The following is a 26,634-nucleotide window of genomic DNA, read 5'->3' on the forward strand; positions in this document are numbered from 1 at the left end:
TCCTGGTTTGGACCCAAACTGTATTAGGTGCAGTCGAGACCCAGCTACCCTCAGTCACATGTTCTGGCTGTGCCCCAAACTGACCCCACTCTGGACAGGTGTATTTAACACATTTTCCTTTATGTGCGACAGAGTCATTGATCCCAATCCATTGACCGCTCTGTTTGGTGTAGTCCCACAGGAGACATCAATTCCAACTCACCAAGCTGAAGCTATAGCATTCTCTACATTACTGGCTAGACGTCTAATACTCTTCAGCTGGAAGAAGGTTAGGGCACCATCCCATAAGCGCTGGGTAGAAGAAGTAATGTCCCATCTCAAACTAGAACAGCTTAAACACACTGCCCGAGGCTCCACCCAGAAATACCTTAAGATTTGGCAACCGTTTCTGTCCTACTTCGAGACGGAGTTCCCACAGGTTATAGAAGAGTAGCTGCTCCCCCCCCCCCCCCCCCATCCTACATTTTGTTTTGTTTTGTTTTGTTTTGTTTTGTTCATTCGTCAATTCTACCTTGTGTATGTATTTGTGTTCTTGTCCTGACTGGTTTAATTCAATTTAATTTAATTTAATTTAATTTAATTGTATTGTATTGATTTTGATTTATTGAGTAGTGTTGGTATTGTTGTGGGTTTGTTTTGTTTTGTCCTGTTCTGTCTGTGTTAATTTGGAGAATGGAGTGCGTTGAAAAACCAATAAAAACATTTGAATAATAATAAACGTCTGTTAAAGTCACTATCACCAACCGAGTTAACACAGTGGGGCCTATGGCCTATGGCCATAGGAGCCTATGGCCCACTGATGGAAGCCGTTGCATTTTAAGTATTGCAGCATTTATGAACTGGGTGTCTGTGATGTGATTATCACCTTACATTATGCTCCTAAGTTGAAAAAGTTAGGCGCACATTTAAGGACACAATGATTAATCTCTGATACATTACAATTTAGTTTAATTCAATTAAAGTAGGCTACCATTCTCATGATGCACTATGAAGGTCTTACCAGATAAGAATGACTCGATAACCATTTATTTAGTCATCTGTAGTTTGCCTAACATTATGTAATGGTGGTCATGATTGTGGACGTTCACGTTACAGTGATTAGTGTAGTGACATATCCCAGTGTGCTGTGAAATCTCACTGTGCACTGCAGACAGTGAAAAACTGTAGCAGATAGCTGCTCTTAGATGGTCTAACATTAACAGACAGCATAGTCATATTGTCAACAACACATTTTAGCGATCTTGAATTACATGTTGGTAACGTTAGTAATCCCAGAATTTGCTTGATAGTTAGCTAGCACCCCGCTAGTGATGCTAACATTAGACGCTAAGATGTCAAAACAACCTAACGTTAGTCAGAACTCGTCTGCTGAAGCCGTAGCTTTGTCTCCCGTGTACAAAACCACCATCTGACACATTTTAATTCCATCTGTTTGTGACTCCGATTCCGGTACGAGTGAGTCTGGCCGGACACCAGTAATCATTAGGGGTGGGCGGATCGATCCCAAAATATTGATACTCCCGATACCTGAGTCTCGTTTTGAAGATCGATCCTGACATCAAAAGATCGATAACACAGCTTTTGTGCGTGCATTCATGCAGGGCTTCTCCACCTCGGATTTGCTGTTGTGTCATCACATCATGTGCACTGAAACAACGAGTATACGTGCCTGGGCCAATAATAGTGCTTGAACGATATGCAGGGCGGGTCTTGTAAAGGAAGGCAAGCAGCAGAGCACAGAGTGGGATTGAAATCCGACGCACACAATCGCATACAAACACACATGCCATTCCGTGATCTGATCACGGCTCAAAGGAACAGGAGCAGATCGTTTGGAGTTATTTTACATCAGTAAATGACAATGTTGTGAAGTGTGACGTAGCCGCATGCAGGCTGTCCACTACTGTGGGACCACTAGCCTACTACCAACTTGTTTAAGCATCTGAAACAAGAAAGAGAGCTCTGACCTGCAGAAAAGAAGGGAGGAGGAGGAGGAGGGAAATATCAGACAGACACCCCCCCCCCCTCAACACAGAGATAGACTCCACGGGCAGTCTTTTCACAGAGGAAAATAATATCCAGGTATATATAGTAGTTAAATTAATATTAAGGATCTTCAGCATTGGTTAATGTTACATTTTCAAACTGTATCGGTCATAATTTATAGTGGTTGATAAATTGATAAACATATAGACCCCTTATACAGCTGTCAACATTGGAGCTGCGCGCGCATCGTGTAGGCAAAAAGCCGTGAGCCCAGCATTGACAGACACAGAGAACTGTGTAAAAGCCCTGCTGTCCGGACTGCTCTGTGCCCATCTGCGACACACAGTTAGATTTTAGTTTTAAAATGCAGTTCTCGGCTTACTACCACAGCTTATCGCCTAGTGATAAGCAATGTTATGCATCAAAATTAACGTTGGTTAATGGGATATGTCTTACAGACCTATACGCACTGCCGCTGTCAATTGGCCAAGCCTAGTGGCCAGCAATACATATCGTGCATTCCTTTATAACTGGGGATAGCGTAGATAATTATTCTGTAACTTGCAAAGATATATTGTTATGTTGATAATGCACACAACTCAATAATGACATTATGTAACGTTACTTGGTCGTTAACTAACCGAGCGATGTGGCTGAGCAGCCTACAGCTTCAGGCAGCTTACCTGATTATGAAGAGCAATACAAAGTCGGGCATTTTTAATGATGTCCTCGTTCCAATCAGTTCAACTCAATAATGACATTATTTAACGTTACTTGGTTGTTAACTAACCGAGCGATGTGGCTGTTACTAGCAGCCTACTACAGCTTACCTGATATGAAATGAGCGAGCACTGCAAAGTCGGGCATTTTTAACGATTTCCTCTTTCGGCTTGCAACCAAAGACACCTACGGTTAGCATTAAAAGCAGTATGAGTTGACGGGATTCGGTAAAACTTTAGTCCTTGCTTTGTTGATAGTGTAACAGACTGTTCAGTGTTGTGTTGTGTTCTATTGCGTGTGTGCGAGGCTGTGTATGTTCCCTCGAGTTGCGTAGAACAGGATATGTGGGGAGAAGCTTGTTATAACGTTACAGCCTGGCTCTATCGTTTATTATTTTATTAACCAAGTGTGAATAGGTGGACCCGAATACTAGGGATGGGCATCGAATTTCGAATTTTCGAATAATCGTTGTTATTATCAAGGTCGACTTTTATTATTGAAATTCGAAATTCAAAAAAAAAAAAAAAAAAAAAAATTTTTAGTGAAATGTTGCATTGTCTCCCCTGATTCTAAGTATAGTCAAATCGCTTGGTTTGAGCAAGTAAAACAATTTTTATAAGCATTTTAAACAAGGTTTATGGAAAAATGAATGGCGGATGAAATCCCATGAAGAGGGAGAGGGGGTGACTTTGGCACCCCTTTGGTACTCAGACCTGAGCCTACTAAATATTTAATGAACCACTCATGATTGTCAAAACTGTTTTTTATTTTCGAAAATGTCAATGTCATGTAACATGTTCTTTACTTCAGTGGTGCAATGCTTGTTTGAGCTAAAAATCCACAGCAGAAGCTTTTTATATTAATTAATAAAGCCGTAGACTTAGAATCAGGGGAGACAATGCAACATTTCACTCACAAAAAAAAAAAAAAAATACATTTTTTTTTTTTTACATTTTTTTTTTTATTTTCGAATTTCGAATTAAATTCGAATTTGGCCAGCGAATTTCGAATAGTGTTTTTGCTAGAAATGCCCATCCCTACCGAATACTCTGCTACAATAGCTTTTCCGATTCTGGCATCGCACTGCACAACATGAAACATGTCTTGCTCGAATAGTTTTCCAGCCATTGGAAAACTACTTGACAGGGCTGCGCGGAGTCTGTCTTTCTGCCTCCGTCTTGCGCATCGACGCTGTGTGATGTCAGTGTGACGTAGTCGTATAAGGGGTCTATTGATAAACCTCATAAATAATGACACACTGCTCTCCCCTACATGAAAGTTCATAAGCCATATTTAATAATAAAAAAGTATCGGTATCGGTATCGATATCGGCAATTCTGGACCAGTATTACTTGGTATCAAGTCAAGTCAAGTCAAGTCAAGTTTATTTGTATAGCACATTTCATACACAGAGGCAATTCAAAGTGCTTCACATAAAATGGTTGACAGGAAAAGAAAAGAAAAGAGGAGAATAAAATGGACATTTAAAAGCATCACAACAAAACTTAAAAAAAAGAGTATAAAAAGTACATTAACACATTCACTGCCAGCCTTTTTTTTTTACTGTAGGTAGCTTTTGCCAGAGGGTTTTTTTGAGGATTCTGGCTCATTTTACAAGAGCCAAGGATAATTTTCTGCTTGGACTTTGTGAACACAAAGTTCACAAAAGTACTAATAGAATGTGTGCTTTCTCTGTCTAAAAGAGTTAGTTTGTAGAGTTAGTAGTTATGTAGATATTAGCCGTTGAGTACAGCATGGTTTCAGCGTCTGAGACAAAAAGCTGAGATAATCGCAGTTTTGTGAAATTCAATCAAATAGTCACTTTAACCATTTATTTTTGGCATCAGTGAGACATCAGACATAAACAATATAGTTCTGAACAGTAATTTCCTCCATAGCAGCACCCGCACCCCCTCTCCTTACAACTCCTCCCTCCGTGGGCGTGTCTGGTGGATTTCAGCAGCGTTTGTCAGTCACAAGCCAGTCTCTCCTGCCTGTCTGAGCAGTGAGCAGCAGCCTCCCTCTCTGGCGGCCCCTCGTCGGCGAGCGGGGATGTGGCTTAATCCGTTCTTGGATTTTCGGTTGAGAGCTTTGACGAAGCCTTGTGTGACTCTAGGCTTTATGCTGCGCGCTTCAAAGTGTGCTTTCCACCCAGTCCACCTTTGGAACCCCCCACCGCCGTGCGCCCGTGTGAAAGGTTTTCGCCTACAGTATGAGAATGAGGCTCGTTCGCTTCTGGGTCCTCGGTTGAGCTCAGCTGGAATGCGTGCGTTTCTGGCCAAACAACACTCAATAGTCTGAGCACCGTCGCCACTCAGTGGGTCGGCGGAATGGATTGCACACGCCCGGCGGCTCTAACAGTATAATAAAAGATGCAAAAGGGCCAGATCAACGATCCACCGTCAAAAAAAAAAAATAGATTCTGAAAACGTGTTAACACGTTGTTGGCAGTCAACAGCTGGATTCTGAAAACGTGTTTACACGTTGTTGGCAGTGAATGTGTTAAGCAACAGGCGCAGCAGTTGCAGAAAGAGCAAAAAACTTATAGAGGACTCATTGGGTTTGCATAGTAGCTGTCAGCAGTTAAAAGCGAGGGTAAACATAAAAGTCTTCAGTCTATTTTTAAAAGTAAGTAAGGTTGGGGCAGATCTGAGGTCTTCAGGCAATTTGTTCCAGCTAGCAGAAGCATAGTGGGTAAATGCAGCCTTCCCATGATTTGATTTTATCCTAGGGACAGTTAATAAGCTGGACCCTGTTGACCTAAGAGTTCTAGACGGTTCGTAGCGTGGGAGCAATTCAGCTATGTATTTTGGGCCTAGGCCATTAAGTGATTTATAGACTAATAACAGTATTTTAAAATCTATTCTATGACACACTGGCAACCAGTGTAAGGACTTAAGAACTGGAGTGATATGATCAGCTTTCTTAGTCTTCGTTAGAACTCTAGCAGCAGCATTCTGAATGAGTTGAAGTTGCCTAAGTTCTTTTTTGGAGAGACCAGAAAAAAGGCTATTGCAATAGTCTAACCTACTATAAATGAAGGCGTGAATGAGTTTTTCTAGATCCTGTCTGGACATGTATCCCCTAATTCTTGCTATATTTTTAGATGATAAAAAGCTGATTTTCTAATTGACTTAATGTGGGAGTTAAAGTTGAGATCGGAATCAATAATAACTCCAAGATTTTTGACTTGATCCTTAGGCTTCAGGGATAGAGACTCAAGGCGTACAGTGATTTTAAGCCTTTGTTCTTTGGGGCCAAAGACGATCACCTCTGTTTTGTCTTTGTATCGGATCGACACCAAATTTTGCAGTATCGCCCACCCCTAGTAATCATGGCTGGCCTGTCCTGTCTGTGTTCTACTAGCTATAAGGACGATTCGACTTCCAGTCGGATTTTCAAAGTAAAACGATTCGGCCCAAGTCTAAAGCACTCAGAAGCAATTGAAAACGTTTTATTTTTTTATTTGCTGTTTTATTTTTTCTATGTGAGAGATTTAGCTTGACCGCGCCGTACGCTGGGGGACAAGAGCAGGGTGAGAGACAGAGAGAGAAAGACGCTACAAATTCCAAGGTGCACGCACCAGTGCATGTTATGAAAATATTTATGCGCACTGGCAGATTTTAAGGTGGGAAAATGCATGTACCGTAAATTCCGGACTATAAGACGCACCGGTCTATAAGCCGCAGCACCAAAATTGACTATTTTTTTCTTCTATAAGCCGCACCGGACTATAAGCCGCGGGTGTTTTGATGTTTAATTACCATATGAAAGGGTTCGTGCACAGAGAGGAATGTCGGGAAAGAGATCGCTGTTTGGGGAAGCTCCCATTTATTAACATTTCAACAAAACAAAACAAAAGTCAGGTCACTAATCCCCAGACAAAATCACACAACAATAGGCTACCGTATATGTGCAGCAAACCTGTAACCAGAGAAGTCAAGTCACTAATCCTCGTCTTCCTCTTCTTCCTGCGTACTGAAACCACCAAAGTCCTCATCTTCAGTGTCGGAAACGAACAGGTTCAGGGTGGCTTCGTCAACCACTCTCCTCTCTCCTTCATTGTCACTCAAAACCAACGAACTCCTCTTCATCACTGTCGGCATCGAACAGCCTCTGAAGCCTCTGACGGCCCTCAGCGCCAGCTGTGGCGGCGTCATCCTTTTCATCCCGCAGCAGTCCAGCGTTTTGGAACCCGTTGGTGATTGTGGATGTTTTCACACTCCTATAATATTCCGTGATCTTCCTTTGTGTGAATTCGCCGAAGTTTGTGATTTTCTCCTGGTAGTCGGGAGGGAGTTGTTCAGTAGTTCTCCCCCGGACGGACAGTCCCTTTCGTCTCATGAATCGGTAGCACCAAGATGGCCCACCTCTGAAATGTTCAATTTTCATCTCGGTGGCGATTGTTTTGGCCTTCAGTCGGATCTGCACCGTGGAAACGCCTCGGCCGTCTCCTCTCTGGGTCAACACCCAGTCCTCAAGGGAATCTTCAAGTTCCGGCCATCTGCTTTTGTGGCCTCTGAAGGACTTTTTTGTCTTATTACACTGAGACAGTTCCTCCTGCTGCTGCTTCCAACGTCTCACCATTGACTCATCGATGCCCAGGGTACGCGCTGCTGCTCTGTTTGTTTCTTTTAGTGCGAGTTCGACTGCTTTCAGCTTGAAAGCTGCGTCGTGTGACTTTCTGCGTACCTTCCCCATGGTAAGTGAGAGAGAGACTGCTCGTCTTGTTGTGATTCCGGGCTGATGAACTTTGCTTACCGTAATTACCATATGTAAGGGTTCACGCACAGAGGGGATTGTTGGCTGTTTGAGGAAGCTCCCATTTACCGTATTACCGTAACATTTCAACAAAACAACATAACACAACACCTTTGTTTATTTCGACAGTGCACACAGTGTCCGCGGTGTGGTGAAAAGAGGGCAACAGAGGAAATTAAAACAGAAGTGGATTTATAGGTAGAAAGAGTGCTAAAAAAGAGAGATTTTATTTGTATTTGAAATTTTTTTTCTGAAAAAATCCATAGATAAGACGCACCGTTATATAAGCCGCAGGGGCCAAAAAACGGGAAAAAAGCCGCGGCTTATAGTCCGGAATTTACGGTAAATACATGCACTCTGGAGCCCTGTAATGCCTAATTTACACTACAAGACTTTCCCCCCGATTTTACACAGGATTTCCAGTTGGGCTCAGTCTGTCTTTGTTGACTCTAGTCTGCAGTTGTTGTGCCAGTCAGCAGCAAAAGCTGTTAGTGTAAACTGCCTCCAGATTTCTAGTCTTCAACTTCAAGTGTAAACTGCCTCCCGACGCCAGTCAGAGCCACAAAGATTATATCAAACATGTTTGAATTTCAAAGTGAAAAGTCTTGTAGTATATTTTACTGCCTCGTCTGAGTCAGTTGTGTAGTGTATTTCAGGCAGTTTTTTCAGTCGTGATAAAAAATCTTAATGAACCAGTCTTGTAGTGTAAATTCCCGTCTTTTCATAATCTGTTAAGATTTTCAAAGTCTTCTAGTGTATCACATGCATAACGGAATGCAGAAAACCACCTCAAACTCCAATTGCGCCACATGGAATTGGCCTTTAAAGCGAATGATGAACGATGGTTACCTTAATGAAGCGATGGCCTGTCTTTTTACTGCTCTGCTCAACAATATGACAGGAAGAGAAGAGATAGCAGCCCTGTTCTGATACCTCATAGCCTTTTCTTTTCATACTCTCTTAGACCGTTTTTATTTTTTATTTTTTTCAGGAAGAGACACTTTTGAAGTATAGCACTTTGATAATTCTCTGTCAAATGCAGAGCCTTGAAAATCCGCGGGGGGGGGGGGGGTGTCTCAAATTAATTGGTTGGAAATGTGTCAATGGATCAAACAGCATGGGGTCCAAAAACCCTTTACTGTTTCAACTTTTTTCCATCTGTCTGTACAGTATGTGTCCCTCTGTCTTTTTCTGTCCCCAATCTCTCTCCTCTCTCTCCTTCCCCTCTCTCTCTCTCTCTCTCTCTCTCTCACCATGTAATTGTTTTATTTTGTCTCTCTTGTCTTTCTTTTGCTGTCCCTCTTTCCTGCTCTGGCGGTCATGCCAATCGGCTAAACGTGTTGGGGGGAGGGTTCGAAATGCAGGGTGGCAGAGGCAGATTAGGGTGGGCTGCCCCTGCCATCCTGCATTTCAGAAATTTGCGTATGTGGTCTCAGCCTCTTCTCTTTCTCTGTCAATTCAATCTAATCCATTTCCAATTGCTTTATTGGCATGAATGTTACATTAACCATACTGCCAGAGCATTTGTATACAGTGGGAATTCATCAAAAACAAGGGAAAGTAAATAAGCTAATTTGTTTGTTTACTTACTTAGAATGCATCTCTCTTCTTCTCTCTATCTCTCTCACACAGACACACACACACACACACACACACACACACACACACACACACACACACACACACACACACACACACACACACACACACACACACACACACACACTCTCTCTCTCTCTCTCTCTCTCTCTCTCTCTCTGTCTCTCTGTCCATTTTGGTCCTGTCATTCTCACTCTCTCTCTCTCTCTCTCTCTCTCTCTTTTTCTGTCCCTCCATCCATGTCTGTCCCTCTCTCTGCATAGCCTACCTGTATGTACAGTATGAAGTTAAAGTCTGTTAAGTGCTCAGTGATAGTTGAACCTCACTAAATGTCAAAGCTGGTGACGTGAAGATGGGGCTGACATCAAAGTTGTGTCGTAGCAATGAGCACTGATCACAGACAAAAACTGTGTCATCCATAGACAGAGGACATGATTCTCTGTAGGCCTACTGTATGACAAAACAGAAACCATACTAAAAATACCTAATTTATTTCATACACTTCCAATACACTTCCAGATCCAATTGATGACATTCCCCTCTCTCTCTTTTTTTTAGAAAGATAAAACAATACTTTATTGATCACAGGGGAAAAGCCATTCCCCATAATTGCTTTTTGTATGACCACAATGTTTCATTTGTCATATATTTTCATAACATAATCCAACAACGGATAGAAAACATTATAGACATACATAAACTGAAACAAGACATTTACTGTTGCACAGTACAAGAAAGGTAGACATGACAGGAGACAAAAATAAGATACAAAAAAGACAAAATGAAATAAAATTGTTATATACTGTATATAAATAAATAGTTATATACAGTGTACATAATACAGCTGTGTTGAAGTGTTCAGATGTCTATTGTTCACAGGCTTAAGTGTCAGCATCAAAGTACAGGGGTTGAAAGCCTACATCATGGTGGTTCCAACTTTTCATTCACTGCTTGTTTGGCAGAAAAGATCTGCCTTAACCTCGTACGGGATGTGTCTTAATGGGCATCATGGCCCTGTAATAAGGTTAAGTTGTGTGTTGTTGTTTTTTACACAATAAGAAAATACAGGTTCACAACACAAAGGTTACAAGACAAGTGTTTGAGGTAATAAGGTTAAGGTTCCGCACTTAGCGCCATTCCCAATAATTGCTAAGGCAGCACTGGGGGGTGTCATGAGCCTTCTGCTTAGAGCAGAGGCTTGTAACTAGAAGATCATCAGTTCAAATCCTGATAGGGAACTGATTCTTCAACTGCTCCCAAATGTGAATGTGTGTAAATTGATCAGTGTCTAGCAAAGAATTCATATGTGGCAAGCAGATCTTTCCCGGATAAATAAAGTAAATTATTTGATCATAACTTTAAAAATCCCCAGAGACAGATTTTTGGTCATATTTATTTCGTGCACTAATCTATCTTCAACTGAATACTGTCTTAGACTGTGTTTCAGAATAGGGTTGAACATTCACTTTGTTGGCTGTAACGTGGATTTTATTAGTCAGCCAGTTATACAAGGGGTCAATTCTCATCTAGTGACTTGTGCTTTTTTTTTTACTTTCCAGAGATAACACAGCGTATTGTGGTTTGATAAGGCTGGGGGCAGAATCACAGAAACAAATAAAGTCCTTGGCCAAACTGTCCTTGACCAACTTGTGTGTGTGTGTGTGTGTGTGTGTGTGTGTGTGTGTGTGTGTGTGTGTGTGTGTGTGTGTGTGTGTGTGTGTGTGTGTGTGTGTGTGTGTGTGTGTGTGTGTGCGTGCGTGCGTGCGTGCGTGTGTGCGTGCGTGCGTGTGTTTTTATGCACTTCCTCCCTAATCCTTGTGATGCATTCCACTTGTGCCTGCTGGTAAATGTTTAGTAAATCTTTAAATAGGAGGAGCCACATTACAGGACACCCAAGTTGAACATTGGTCTGTTATGCTTAATCCTTATCCGTGTAACGTAAAAAGCCTAGCATTTCCACTGGGAGGTTCCCTCACTGCATGTCAGTGCTGTGATGTTGGAACAGAGATTTGCTTTTAGACTTGTATGCAGAAGTAAACACTCGCCAAATGTCCAAACAGTAAACTGAGAAACCTACCGTAGAGGTGTAGCCGGGCTAGGAGTGACGTTTCATCCACTGTAGCTGGGGAGGGAGGTGGGGGCGCTGCTGTGGTCAGAACAAAAATGGGTCGTGGGCCTTGTAGTGGGGCAGATTAAAGGTAAAATTGTTCACTTCCGGAAAGAAGCACAAAATTTGGCACAAATACTCCTTTTTTGGAGATTGTTATTTTGAAAGAAATTAGCCACGGTTTTTCCAAGATGGCCACCATTTCCAGCCCAAAAACACTATTTTAGGGGCAACTTTGGGTAGAATTGTCCAATACGAATGATCTTGCTATCAAACCATACATTTATGACCAGAGAAGCCAAATTTATTCCATGTACAATTCAAAATGGCTGCCATTTTTTAAGATGGCTGCCATTTCAGCTATTTTTACCAGAAAATTTCACTGTCCAGGGAAATTTTGATGATTCTGGTGTCAAATGGCAGGTTTTTAACTATGGAAGATGCAAAATTATACATCAGGGGCCCTATCGTGGCAAAAGTGGTAATTTATTGCTTGAGCCGGGCGCAGTGCAAATTAATGGGCCTTCCCAAGTCATCTGCTTTTCTCTGTGCCCCGCAAAATTTCACCTGCGCGCAGTGCAAATGGGATTTGGGCGGTCTTAACACGTTCACTGCCACTGACGTATTAATACGTCAAAAAAAATCCAGCGGTTCACTGCCATTGACGTATTAATACGTCCAAAAAAAAATCGATTTTTTTTTTTTGACGGTGGGATGTGCATCTAACCCTTTTACATCTCTTATATAAGTATTGGACGTGTACAACGTGTACAACCCATTCCACCGACCCACTAAGTGGCGACAAGGAAGGAGGAAGGCAAGCAAAAAGCAGTTTGACGAAGCCATTCTCATGAAAATGGATTGGCGAAAACGCTTTCGTTTTCGCGCTGATTGCTGGCAGTGCGGGATTGCAAATTTGCATAATAGATCACGGATGGAACACACTTTGAAACACGCAGCATAAATAGGACCAGAATCGCAAAAGCTTCTCTCAACCAAAACTCCAAGAAGCGAGCGAGTCCATCCAGACTTCCTCAAACAGCGGCCGCGCAGACAGGCACAGCAGCAGCAAAGCAATGAGACTGGTGACGCGAGGTTACAGCAGCAGCAACGAGCTTGTGACACGGCCGCTGCGGCCAAGAGGACACACACGGAGGGAGGAGTTGGAAGCAACTCTCCCTCTCGCTCTCTCCCTCTCTCTCTCTCTCTCTCTCTCTCTCTCGCTCTCTCTCTCTCCCTCCCTCCCTCCCTCTCTCTCTCTCTCTCTCTCTCTCCCTCTCCCCCTCTCACTAGGATTAAACCTAGTGCGTCTCCCTCCCGAGAGGGAGGGAGAGAGAGAGAGAGAGGGAGGGAGAGCGAGAGGGAGGGAGAGAGAGAGAGAGAGAGAGAGAGGGAGGGAGAGCGAGAGGGAGGGAGAGAGAGACAGAGAGAGCGAGAGGGGGAGGGAGAGAGAGAGAGAGAGAGCCAAAAATGAATGGTTAAAGTGACTGTTCTATCGAATTTCACAAAAAGCCGTTTATCTCTGAATATTTTTTCTGACGCTGAAACCATGCTGTATTCAACTGCTAATGCTTACATAACTACTAACTCTACAAACTAACTCTTTTAGATAGAGAAAGCACACATTCTATTAGTTCTTTTGAGATATTGTGTGTTCACAAAATCTTAGCAGAAAAGAATCCTCGGGTCTTGAAAGATGAGCCAGAATCCTCAAAAAACCCCTCTGGCAGAAGCTAACTACAGTAAAAAAAAAACGTCTGGCAGTGAATGTGTTAATCACCTGAATTATTCACAGGTGTGGCCTGGCAATGCCTGGGCGTTACATCAATCAAACCAATCAGATTCCTGTCTCGCATTCCCTTTAACACAGTTTGCGCAATGCATGCTGTAATTCTCTCCATGCATAATTTGGAGATCTCACAACCATTGCATCATATACCTGTTAAAAAACATCTGTGATTTGATGCAATTCGGGTTATTTTGTTGACTGGAAAATAGAAACGTGTTTGCAACGGGGAAACAGGGACATTTGATTGACAATAATATTGCAAGTAGGCAGCATGTTTGTGGCTCTTTATGTAGTCGGACTGGCCTGACACTCTGGCTGCTACAAGCTCTGCGTTGTGTCTTGTGTAACATGAAGAATGATGGAGACGGACAACTGCTTTCTTGCCAGCCGGAAAGGGGTTTATTCTGTGTGCAAACAGAATACTATGAGTAGTACAGCAACTCGACCTGGCTCTCATTCAAACACACCTCTCCTCAGCAAGGCTTACAGCAGTCTCTATGACACTTGTGCCAGTAAAGTTAGTCTTCCATTAAAACATTACATTTACACGTGATTTCAGTTTTTCAGTGAATAATAGTTGATTGCCTCACTGAATAATCTGCTGTTACCCAATTTTAGCAGCAGAATTTGATGTCCTGACGTTTGTATTTTAATGGGACATCGTGCAAAATGATGTATCCAAAAGGAATTCCCCTGCACTGCGCTGTGCAGCGTGGAGAATAATGGTGCGCTCAAGCGCAGTGGGGTAAGGTGCTCTTAAAATTGCATGCGCACAAAGAATGCTGACGATAGCAGAAGGCAAGCATTTTACGGGGGCACACCTGGTTTGGCATGGGGCACGCCCACACCTGTGTCTGCGCTCAAATCCCGGTGCAAAACTGGATGGTATCGTGGCCAAAGTGCAAAATGACACTTGCGGGAGGCAGACGATAGCATAAGACACAGGGAAGATAGCATAAGAGGCACGCAGACTGCTGCGTAAGTGATAGCGCCTGTACGACGATAGGGCCCCAGAAATCCTTTTTATATCTCCTTTTGCCATTTACTCTGCATATCTGTTATATCAATGTGAAAAATATGCATAAACAACATTATTTTAGCAAAACTGGTATTAGAAATGTATAGAAAATAGAAATTTGATTTTCACGGGGAGCGATTCTTTGGTTACAATTGAATACACATAAGTGATAAAAAAATAAAAAATAATAATATTAATAATAATAATATTTGATCTAATAAATACCCCTTTTATGAACAGACATTTTGCTGTAAACTAATTACATACATAGCTTTGAAAGAATGGGAGTCAAGGTGGGGACATGAAATCAATGGGTGGGGTGGGGGGGGTCATCTCCTGAGTGTCCTGCAGGTGGTGCATACTGGCGCTGGAGTAGCCCTTGTGACTACAGCTGCTAGGCAGGCTGCACCGCTGATCCTCTGAGTTGCTCCGTTCCAAGTTGCCCAGCAGGTAGTCCATCCCCACCACGTTGACGTCTAAGTCTTCTGATGGCACACAGGGACATTCTGGTGGACAAATTAATGCATTGAAGACATCTGTAACCTTAATAACCTGACCATTCATGTATCAACAGTTATGTTATAGAAAATGTGCATGTTTAATCAACTAACCTATGCTCTGGGTTGAAACAGAGCCTATTCTTCACATCTGCATCTGCAGCTACACAGTGCTGTGCAAACAAGACCAAAGCTGTAGCATTTGCACCTTCCACGGCATTCAAATCTGCATCCACACTTGGTCAGTTGTTGGCAACTCTCTGCAATAGGAGGGAGATCAGTCCACAAGATCCGCTTGATCTCAGCCCTCTGAGGAATAGTGTCTTAGTTTCAGCTCTCTGAGGAATAGTGTCTTAGTTTCAGCCCTCTGAGGAATAGTGTCTTAGTTTCAGCCCTCTGAGGAATAGTGTCTTAGTTTCAGCTCTCTGAGGAATAATGTCTTAGTTTCAGCCCTCTGAGGAATAATGTCTTAGTTTCAGCTCTCTGAGGAATAATGTCTTAGTTTCAGTCCTCTGAGGAATAATGTCTTAGTTTCAGCTCTCAGGAATAATGTCTTAGTTTCAGCCCTCTGAGGAATAATGTCTTAGTTTCAGTCCTCTGAGGAATAATGTCTTAGTTTCAGCCCTCTGAGGAATAGTGTCTTAGTTTCAGCCCTCTGAGGAATAATGTCTTAGTTTCAGCTCTCTGAGGAATAATGTCTTAGTTTCAGTCCTCTGAGGAATAATGTCTTAGTTTCAGCTCTCTGAGGAATAATGTCTTAGTTTCAGTCCTCTGAGGAATAATGTCTTAGTTTCAGCTCTCTGAGGAATAATGTCTTAGTTTCAGTCCTCTGAGGAATAATGTCTTAGTTTCAGTCCTCTGAGGAATAATGTCTTAGTTTCAGCCCTCTGAGGAATAATGTCTTAGTTTCAGTCCTCTGAGGAATAATGTCTTAGTTTCAGCCCTCTGAGGAATAGTGTCTTAGTTTCAGCCCTCTGAGGAATAATGTCTTAGCTTCAGTCCTCTGAGGAATAGTGTCTTAGTTTCAGCCCTCTGAGGAATAATGTCTTAGCTTCAGCCCTCTGAGGAATACTGTCTTAGTTTCAGCCCTCTGAGGAATAATGTCTTAGCTTCAGTCCTCTGAGGAATAATGTCTTAGTTTCAGCCCTCTGAGGAATACTGTCTTAGTTTCAGCCCTCTGATGAATAGTGTCTTAGTTTCAGCCCTCTGGGGAATAGTGTCTTAGTTTCAGCCCTCTGAGGAATAATGTCTTAGTTTCAGCCCTCTGAGGAATAGTGTCTTAGTTTCAGCCCTCTGAAGAATAATGTCTTAGTTTCAGCCCCTCTCAGGAATAGTGTCTTAGTTTCAGCCCTCTGAGGAATAATGTCTTAGTTTCAGCTCTCTGAGGAATAATGTCTTAGTTTCAGCTCTCTGAGGAATAATGTCTTAGTTTCAGTCCTCTGAGGAATAATGTCTTAGTTTCAGCTCTCTGAGGAATAATGTCTTAGTTTCAGCTCTCTGAGGAATAATGTCTTAGTTTCAGCCCTCTGAGGAATAATGTCTTAGTTTCAGTCCTCTGAGGAATAATGTCTTAGTTTCAGCCCTCTGAGGAATAGTCTCTTAGTTTCAGCTCTCTGAGGAATAATGTCTTAGTTTCAGCCCTCTGAGGAATAGTGTCTTAGTTTCAGCCCTCTGAGGAATAGTCTCTTAGTTTCAGCAGATGCTGTTTAAACTGTTTATGAGTATGAGAGGACAGACAAGAGAGGAGGGTGCGGGGAAGGGGAGAGGGGAGATTGAGAGGACAGTAGAAAAGTGAGAAAAGGAGAAGAGTCTCCAGTGATCTGTTTCATCATGTAGTATTGTGAGATCTCAGTGTGAGAACACTACATATGAGCACATTGATGCGTCTAAAGTTCTGCCTTTGTCACGTTCTCTTGTGTGATGTGAGAAAAGCATGTGTGGCTGTAAAGGAGAGACAGAGCCAGCACGGCTCCTCACAGTGTGGCACTTTTTCTAGCTCTGTTTAACCTTGATACGTTTTCGAGTGGGTGGAAACGCACGCATGCACGGGCGCGCGTGCGCACGCGCACACACACACACACACACACACACACACACACACACACACACACACACACACACTTCACCAATGCTGCTGAGCAGACGAGGCATTGGCCACTTCTCTCTCCTGGGTCTGGTAAATTGAGTTTATGGCTAATGCTAATCAGCAGTAATATCTCATAAAAAAATTCCCATGTCATGTTGTCAAATGGGTCAGAGGCCTGTTTCTGTTGAGTCTGCATACAACAGGAATGCTGCTATAGATTAAAAGCCTTGTGTTAAGAGGGTGAGGTCAGATAAAACAGTTTAGGCCAGTGGTTCAAAATTAACCCCATTACATCTCTTGTTTCTTCTCCCGCCTTTTTGTTGTTGTTGTTGTTGTTGTTGTTGTTGTTCTGTTTTGTAATTTCTCTGTTATCATAAACTGCCAGTTGTACTGGGGGTGGTGGTGTGCTGCGTGGCCTTGCCCGCAGCTCGGCTGCTGTATGGCCAATGAGCCCAGGATCACTGATGATGTCAGATTTATGGCATCACTGATGATGTCATCAGTGGGATTCATGACTTCTCTAGCTGTGTTTCCATTACAGTTTTTCGCAAAAGAATTGCGATATTTCTACAACTTCGACAATGTACAATTGCGACTTGTAGGCGTTTCCATTGAAGTTGCGTTTGAGTGATTCCCCGTTGCAGCAGCTGCCACAGTGATTACGCACGGGGATCTGCCCCATATCCCGTCCCCTGCATGCTCAAATCCAACCAATGGTCAATGCAAATCCCAACATGAAGTTACAATGCATATAAACGAGCCTGATTATCAATTCAAAAGAAAATGAGTCGCAAAATGTTGCTGGCTGCGTGAATGCAGTCAGCGCGACAGGCAGAGGAAAAAAGGTAGCCTAATAGCCTACAACTGGTCCGATTTAGAGATGGAGGGGGGAAAAGGCTGATTTGGTTCTATAATTGCACCTGAAACGTGTGCAATGTATTAGCCTACTCACAGTCACTGTATTCACTTCAGACAGCACCACCGCACCAGTGTGTGCTTTTCATCCTCTCATCTCGCCGCTGTGCCAAATGCGCGCACACAGGCAGCCTGCTGTCACCATGGACCGATTTCTGCCATTAAACATTATCTAATTTGCCCGGCTACGCTTTTGCATAACACTCGTCTTTCTGCTAGGTAGCGTTGCTTCAAAGTTTTCCACTTGCTGCGGAGGTTTTGACACGGCTATCGAACCTTACTTACCAAACTTATTTTCCGCTCCTTTTCCAAGGGATAATATGGGTCACATGACGTGCAAATGCGAAAAATGTGTTTCCATTACACTTTTGCGATAAACTTCTATATCGACACGTCTGAAAAACCACCTCATGAGAGCGAAAAAACTTTTTGCGATATTTGGGAGGTTTTTCGAAATTCACGTGTTTCCATTACCCAATTTCTATTGCGATATTTAGATTTTGCGCATTTCTGAGGGTAATGGAAACACAACTACTGATGATGTCACAGTGGGATTTCATCAGTAGGATTTATGACATCACTGATGATGTCACAGTGGGATTTATGACATCACTGATTATGTTACAGTAATCATCACTGAACCTGAGACCTTGTGTGTGTGAGTAATTCACTGATGATGTCAGTGTCTTAGTTAAGTTTCAAAGCATAGACGTTCTCACAGCTAAATTTAACAGCGCCAACACAAACAAACAAGATGCATGGAATTTGATCACAAGTGCAATAATGAATGCGATGGCGGACTGGAAGAAATGGAAAGATCTTCCGATGCATCAGCTTTTAAAAACCCGCAAACAAGCGCAGGTCCTGTGCCCAAAACGTCCATTTACAGCACATATCGATCGATATTTTTGGAGAAGATTCCCCCGCATCACAGGACGGAATGGCATTGACAGCACAGAGCTGTCAGTCCCGACAGCGCAGATCAAGATGAGACAGCTGTCAGTATGAGTACGCCTTGGGTGTACGTAAAAGTTACACCCAGGCGCAATGCATACAGGGCTTAAGACTACATGGTGCACCAGTAATTTATTCAAGAGAAATAATAATACACCTGTTGATCGACTTGAATACTAATACAGAATAAAAAAAAACATTAAACAAATCGTAACTTGTACTAAGGTCAACTGTGATAACGCCATAGGAAATGCATTGTGGGTTATGCATGTACAGTACAGGTATACAGGGAGCCAAGGGGAAGTAACTCTGACACAGTAGAGTCCTTCAGCCAGCAGGCTGCTGACATGTCAACAGGAAGGCTTTCTGGGTCAAGCCATCTTTGAGAAATCCTCATAGGCCACGCCCTCAACTCTATTCCCCTTCATTCGACCAGAGTCGAGCGTCAGCGTGGCGCAGAAGTTCTTCTCATTTATGCCGTCCAAAAGAGCCTCGGTGTCTCTGTACGGCCCGTTCAGAACCAACACCCGTTTACCTGGTGCGGGAATGACAGTCTCTACATGACTCTGGTCCAGCTTCAGTTTGTCTCCGGAGTTGATCATGCTTACCATGGCTGTGTATTTGTCTCGCACTTCCTTGATGACGGCCTTCTGCTTGTGGTACCTCTCTTCCAGCTTCTTGGTGACGACTTTGACCACGATGTTGGGCTGCAGCCAATACTCTGTCCTGGCCGACTGCTTCTGCTGCTGCTGCCTCTTCCTCTCCTCCATCTCCATGATCTCATCCAGCGCTGATTTCTTCTTCTTCTTGTCAGACTCGGAGGCACCAGACGCGTCTTTCCTTTTGGAGGAGGCCGCTGCTGCTTTCAGGGCGCTGGGACCCAGCAAAGTGCTTGGTTTTGACAGGCCAGCTACAGATGAACAGGCGCCCATGTTGAAGGCAACTTTTTCTTCTTTGCTCTCTCGCTTGAGGTCTGTGAAAACTGGAGCTTCGTCGGGCTCCTTGCCCCTGCGGCCCCTGCGGACCTGCTCCTCTATGGACTTGGCGCTCCTCTCTTGGTCGTCCAGGTCCTGCTTCTTCTTCTTATCCAGCTCCTCCTGACGGCGAATGGTCTCGGGGTCGCGGTCGATGTACTGGACATACCAGCCTTTAGGGGTCTCGTCAACCTTACACAAACCTTCTTTGCCCAGCCACTTGGTGAAGTCTGTGAGCGTCTCCCACTGTGTGGAGTTCATGTGGACGTGCTCCCGGTCGCTGATGTACTCATTGTAGACGATGTTGTTGTGCACACGCTTGGTCCCGAAGCGTCTTCTGATCAGCTCCAGAAAGTCACTTTTGAACTCCTCTGAGAAATAGTCCATGAACTGGTTTGGGTCTTCCGAGGCCAGCAACAGCTGTCTCTGGTGGGACTCAGACATGCAGTGACATTTGAATCCATTCTCATCTCGGCATTGTTTTTGACACATCTGACAATACCATCTCAACTTTTGAAGACCTTTGGATTTTATCCTGTTGCTTATTGCCTTGGGACTGAGAAAATCTGCTTTCCCCATTCCGACCAGCTATAATAAACATACAAAGATTAGATAAACGTTTTTAATATAAGTAAATTGAAAGAAATTTAACGCGACTCGTCGGCTCCGCGATCTGCTGAGATAAACAACTTCCACGACTCGTAACTTGGCTGGGGATTTCATCTGTGGGATTTATGACATCACTGATGATGTCACAGTGGGATTTATGACATCACTGATGATGTCACAGTGGGATTTATGACATCACTGATGATGTCACAGTAATCATCACTGAACTATAATTCACTTATTCTTTGCCCATACAAGGACGCTTCTGCATGACGTAATTTTGTAATCGTCTTTCCGGTTTTAAGAAACGGAAGTAGATTACGCCTACCGTAGTCATTTTTAGACTGCCAAAAAGCTGTTTTCAAGCAAAAAACTGTTTTAAAGTTTTAATATTTTTCGGGTGAGAACGTAACATTGTGACCAGTTTATCAGAATAACGCCTATTTGGAAATATTTAACGAGCAGCGAGGACTGGGAGCGCTGGCTGTGCTGACCGGTCGGCTATCTGTCAATGGTCAAACCCTACTGTAGGCTACTGGCAGTGAGAAAACACTGTTGACGTGCTTTTGTAACTAACGTTAAATGCCGACCGGGTACAGCCATCGGCTCCTCGCAGCAGTAATGCTATGAACATGTAACTGAAGTTGGCCGCAGTGTAGCTATTAATTCTGAATGTTGCCAAACTTCATTCATTATTATAGCGACGTTTTGTTTTGAAATTGGCCGCCAACTAGCGCTGAACCAGATGAACAAATACAATTGCGTGTAACGCGTAAGAGAGAAAAAGTGGGCGTGGTGAATAAGGTGAATAGCCTTGTGTGTGTGAGTAATTCACTGATGATGTCATTTATGACATCACAGTGGGACAGACAGAGAAACAGACAGAGCCCAGACAGACAGACAGAGTCCTAGCTCCCATTTATATACTGATGATGATGATGATGATGATGATGATGATGATGATGATGATGGGGCTGACCTGTGTTGCTTTTAACATTAGGGGCTCTATCGTCGCAAAGGCGGTAATTTTGTGTTGGCGCCTGTTTTGCGCTGGAATAGCGCCGCGCAAAGCCCTAATTGTGGGCGTGTCGGCCCGCTGTGCTTGGCATCATCTCGCGCAAAACTCCATATAGGCGTATTTATGCCCAAAACAGTATTCACAAGTGTGAGATCATGTCCACTCCCCTTAAAAGCCACAGCGTCACATCTGTGACAGCAGCTTTTTTCTTGCTGAGTGCCGTGGGCAAGCAGAGGGACAGAGTGAGAGAGAGAGAGAAAGAGAGAGGGCAAGAGAGAAAAGAGAGATGGGGTGAGCGAGAGAGGGGGAGAGAGAGAGCGAGAGAGGGGAGAGAACAAGAGAGGGGAGAGAGAGGGAGAGAATTGGAGGATGAACCAGTTTGGATTCAGATAAACCATTAGAAACTAATGACAATTGGTGCTGATGGAACGATCCATTTGAAACACCAAAGGGCACAGTTATGCAGTGAATATCCCCATGGTGTTATTATGTCCCAAAGCGTGCGCTTACTGTAATTAGTCGTTTTGTTTATATAGGCTATAACATACACATAAAAAAAAAATCTTTAATAGGTTATGGACGTGTGCAATTTTAATTCTAGCCTTACGATATAGATAATTGGATGTAATCCAAAAGGTACTGGAGCACACAGATCAAGTGTATAATGAAGTTTTTATTCAACTAACGTTTCGACACTACTGTGTGTTCATCAGAGTTAAACAACAGCGCTTTACATTTGTCTTTTTATAACCTCCTCCCATAATCAAATTTAATTCAAGCCTATTTCAATAGCCAATATCAGAATTGTCCACTTGGGTTAAGCTATTGACTGCGATCACGTCATCCGTGCTGTGGAGAAGCTGGTCTTGCATGCGTGTAATTCAGGGGGGGGTTTCCACTGAGGCAAGGGAGGATGGTCCTCCTCTATTTTCTAGAAGAGATTGGGGATTTTATATAATTGTTTTTATCATTTTTTATATATTTCTTTTTATATTTTTCATTTTTCATATTTTTTATAATAAAATATCAATCAAATGTGTTTTTTCTGATGTGCAGACGCTCATTTTTTCATTCATTATATTCTTAAAATGGTTCAACAACAGTGACCTGTTGGGCACTGATGGAAAGGAGAGCTCCATGCAGACAGGAGGTATCAATCCCACATGGCGTCTTGTATCTTCAAAGCTTATAGCTCTGTGACTGCGGCCTCCTTTCCAGTAGTCTGTCTGTGTGTGTGGGTTGCTAAAACAAACACCGTCCTTACAGAACCTCCTCTCTTAACACGAGGCAATAGCGACCACACATCTGGCCCGCGCTTCTCCCCTGCCTCCCCCTCTGCTCTCCCTTGGCCTCTCCTTAATCAACTCCCCTTTTATAGGCAGTAGTTCTATTTTTAACCCTGAGAAACACCTGGAGCTAATCTAGAGGGTCTCTCCCACCGCCCAGGGTTTAATGGAAAAGCAGATTCATCACATTTACTGGGGCTTTTCCAGGTCACTTAGGGGTCTGAGCATTAAGAAAGATGCAAAGAAAGCATATTTGCACAGTAGAAACCCACCCTGGATTTGGAATTGTTTGTTCTGAACCAGAAAGAGCACCTGGACAGTGGAGTGCTGGTACTAGAGATGCTGGATTGTGCGAGAGGGTGCCAGATGAAGAATGGAGTTCAATTTTAAAAGTCACCAAATGGTGGAAGATGTCGATCACGTTCCCCCCAAAAAGATGACACCCTCAAATGTCTTGTTTTGTCCTCCTGACCAACGGACCACAACCCAAAGATAAACAGTTTAATGTCTGTCAAGAAGCTATACTTGAAAGAAACCTCATATAAACAGGTCATATATATATATATATATATATATATATATATATATATATATATATATATACACACAGTATATACAGTATATATACTACAATGTTGGAGGGGGAAATAAGAGGGTTCATTTTTGTTATTTTCTTCGTTCTCTAATAGGAGAGGGCACAGTATGCTTTTGCTTTAGTATATTCAGTATGCATTTTTGCCAGCCTATACTGCATATGGATGAACACTATATTGAAATCATATTGGTACTACAACATAATAGTGTGCTGCATTCTACACTATAAAGGCTGCAATATGGACCTTTTTCAAATTAATATTTACTGTGCACACAATCAAAGAGCCATTTAGTGAGATTGAGAAGTGTCTTACAGATGGAGGCCAGAAATACTCCCATAAGGAGATTGGTTATGGAAATTGAGTGGGAGGCAGCGTTGTGTCAGGCCCACAGAGAATGCATGTGCACTGTCTGTTTCATGTTTTGAACAAACATAAAATAAGTTAACACCTGGTTTCTCAAACTATGAGTTAAGACCAGAATGAGTCTCATGCATACGGTACTTGTGGCAAGTGCCCATTTGGCATTACATTTCCATTCGTCTGAAAATAAATTTCTTTTTCTGGGGTCCTGAGCTAAAAAAAAACGATGTAGCTACCGTGACGTCACCCATTGGCTTTTGCACTCCCGTTTTGAAGCCTCAAGGTTGGCATTCTCGTCGCCATCTTGGTTCTTTGGAGCCAGAAATGATGTGAATTTGTAAGTGAAGAGCCGCAGCACCACCTTCTATTGGTCTGTGATCTGCGAGCTGTGCGATCATTGGACAGGCCACCTGTCAATCACGCCCCAAAACATAGTTTTTTTTAAATCATCTATTTTACTCAAAATGGAAACATAATTTACAAAATGAACATCATGCATCATGGAAAGCGGTAGATTGTCTACTCCAAGTAGGGAATGAGTCCTTACCCCAAGTGAAGGAGTTCAAGTATCTCTGGGTAGAGGGGTGTGCGCCGCGGGACTGTTTTTTTTTAATCCCGCTGGATTTCTGACCATTTCTGCCCGCTCCTGCACCCTGTTTGTCACTGTCCGCCCGCAGCCACGTTATTATGACCCCCCGCTCCTGCCCGCTATTTAAAACAAAGTAGGGTCCCCCGCTCCGCAGTACTTAAACTGGGCTCTCTCAAACATCACATCATGTTTACCTATGTAGTGCTGTTCAAACACTGCTGCTGTAACAGCCTCATATTTCTTCTTATCTGCCTCAGTCATGGTGGTTAAACTGCTAAAACATTGTCAGCTGAATCTCCCATCCCATTACATATTATAAGAGTGAGTTCACCTGATCTTCTTCTCATTGAGTCATGAAGCGATCCGAAATCTGTCAAATCTTCTTATCCAGCGTGGCCATTCTGCTGGGTTTGAAAAGTTGAATGTCTCTGGGTAACTGAACAGCCCTCGCTGCCATCTCTAATTTTATTCCCTCATTTCACGCGGAGGAAAAACCTTTGGTTTCTGCTCGCTTGTCCTCTCACATGTCTCTGCATGCTGCTCCGAGTGGACGGGCCAGGGTTACCTAGCAACTCACAGACTGACAGGCAGGCCAGTGCGCACACTGCAAAAGATTGTCTATCTCTGAGGCAATGACTTACTCAGCAGTAAACGAGGAGAGACTGAAATCGCGGGACCCGCTGTTTCTTTTTTGACCGCCCGTTACCGCCTGCGTCAACGTGATTACCGCCCGCTCCCCCGCGAGATATGTGTTGGGACCCGCGGGAGTCCCGTCCCGTTGCACCCCTCTATCTCAGGGTCTTGTTCTCGAGTGAGGGGATAATGGAGCAGGAGGTGGGCCGGAGAATCGGAGCAGCGGGAGCGATATTGCGTTCACTTTACCGCACCGTTGTGACAAAAAGAGAGCTAAGCCAGAAGGCAAAGCTCTCAATCTATCGGTCGACCTTCATTCTATACCCTCACCTATGGTCATGACCGAAAGAAGAAGATCGCCAAAATGGGTTTTCTCAGGAGGGTGGCTGCCATCTCCCTTAGGGACAAGGTGAGAAGGTCAGTCATCCGTAAGGGACTCGGAGTAGAGCCACTGCTCGTTTGCGTAGAAAGGAGCCAGTTGAGGTGGTTTGGGCATCTGGTAAGGATGCCACTGTGGTCACCTCCCTAGGGAGGTGTTCCAGCCACATTCCAGCTGGGAGGAGACCACGGGGCAGACCGAGAGCTAGGTGGAGAGATACTGTATCTCCATGCTGGCTTGGGAACACCTCGGAATACCCTAGTCAGAGCTGGCTAATGTGGCCAGGGTGCTGGAATGCCTACCTCCGCAACCCGATCCCGGATAAGCAGTTGCAAATGGATGGATGGATGAACATCATGTTGTATTGAAGAAGACCTGAAACTGGCGATTGAGACCATAAACATATTAGGAAAGTGTTTACTGGGGTTTGGGGTCATAAATCAAGTGAAAAGTACAGTCATTTTCCCATTCACTTCCATGTATCCAGACTTTTTTTGTAGCCAGTGGAGCCGTTCCCTGTAGGCCATTCAAAAGAATGCAGGTTTAAGTTACTTCCGCATTGGCTTCACAAACAGAGCTGATAACAGACAGATTCCATTTGAACTTTCTTATCTCCTCTTCCAGACAGCTGGAGCTGCACTCCCCTGATGTCAGGCACACCGTGGTGCTGCGGTGCCCAGACCAGCCATCGGCCCTGGCCTGGTTCTCTGCCATGCACTCTGCCACCTCCGCACTGGCACAGGTCTGCACTTCACACATGCCATTCACACATGTCATTCTCTCAGCTATGAAGTCTGTATTAAATGAGGATTATTCAATTATTGATTTGCTCATTTTACAAGTAATTATTATTGATGTTACTATTAGAATTGGATATTTATGTGGTTATACAGTGGGCCTATGATAAGTCTCCTCAGAGCGTAATTTGTAGTAATTATCACCTGTTTTAAACACAGCGGGTCCTGGCAGAGGTCAAACAGAGCACAGTCAGGACGGGCGTCGCTGGCAGCAAAGAGATACGACACCTGGGATGGCTGGCTGGGAAGGTAGGTGTGTGTGTGTACATGCGTGTGTGCGTGTGTGTGTGTGTGTGTGTGTGTGTGTGTGTGTGTGTGTGTGTGTGTGTGTGTGTACGTGCATGTGCATGTGCATGCTACCCATGTTTGGCTGCCTATAGATTTTTCATGTTTTTAATCTGCCGCCTTCTCTCTTATCTCCCTGTGGCTGCTGAATGTGTGTGTGTGTGTGTGTGTGTGTGTGTGTGTGTGTGTGTGTGTGTGTGTGTGTGTGTGTGTGTGTGTGTGTGTGTGTGTGTGTGTGTGTGTGTGTGTGTGTGTGTGTGTGTGTGTGCTTGTATGTGTATTTTTGGTTGTGCATGTCTACACACAGGTGAACATATAATATATTTGAGAACGCACAGAAACACCTACCTACTGGAATGTACTGTACATGCATGCACATAGTCCACGTACTGTATTTGCCCATATTTGAGCCTTCTATAACGTGTACTACAATACCTGTACCGTTACTTAGCAACATATACATTATGTTAAAAAGCGTACCTTTGACCCTCTCTATCCTGATATATGATTGGCTGAGAAGGAACTTCAAAGAGCATCTTAGGATTCCATGTCTGGGCTACAGATAAGCCCTCATAATGAGAATAGTTATAGAGTATTGTGCTAATACAGTGCTGTGTGTGTGTGTGTGTGTGTGTGTGTGTGTGTGTGTGTGTGTGTGTGTGTGTGTGTGTGTGTG

The 26,634-nt window shown here is 43.5% G+C and overlaps 1 protein-coding gene and 1 pseudogene across 2 annotated transcripts in view; one reads left to right on the forward strand and one right to left on the reverse strand.

The window, feature by feature from the left end:
* Positions 1-26,634, forward strand: part of sntb1 (syntrophin, basic 1) — an 83,216-nt gene that overhangs the window by 30,000 nt on the left and 26,582 nt on the right. The window contains exons 3-4 of the mRNA XM_083643739.1: positions 25,505-25,618; positions 25,833-25,922. Coding sequence (XP_083499865.1) covers positions 25,505-25,618; positions 25,833-25,922 — 204 coding nt within the window. The remainder of the gene's footprint in view (positions 1-25,504; positions 25,619-25,832; positions 25,923-26,634) is intronic.
* Positions 18,804-20,059, reverse strand: LOC310782972 (DNA/RNA-binding protein KIN17 pseudogene; annotated as a pseudogene). Its single transcript has one exon. The product of its transcript is annotated as a DNA/RNA-binding protein KIN17 pseudogene (transcript).

Source organism: Poromitra crassiceps, assembly GCF_964638095.1.
Source record: "Poromitra crassiceps genome assembly, chromosome: 1".
Lineage (NCBI taxonomy): Eukaryota > Metazoa > Chordata > Actinopteri > Beryciformes > Melamphaidae > Poromitra > Poromitra crassiceps.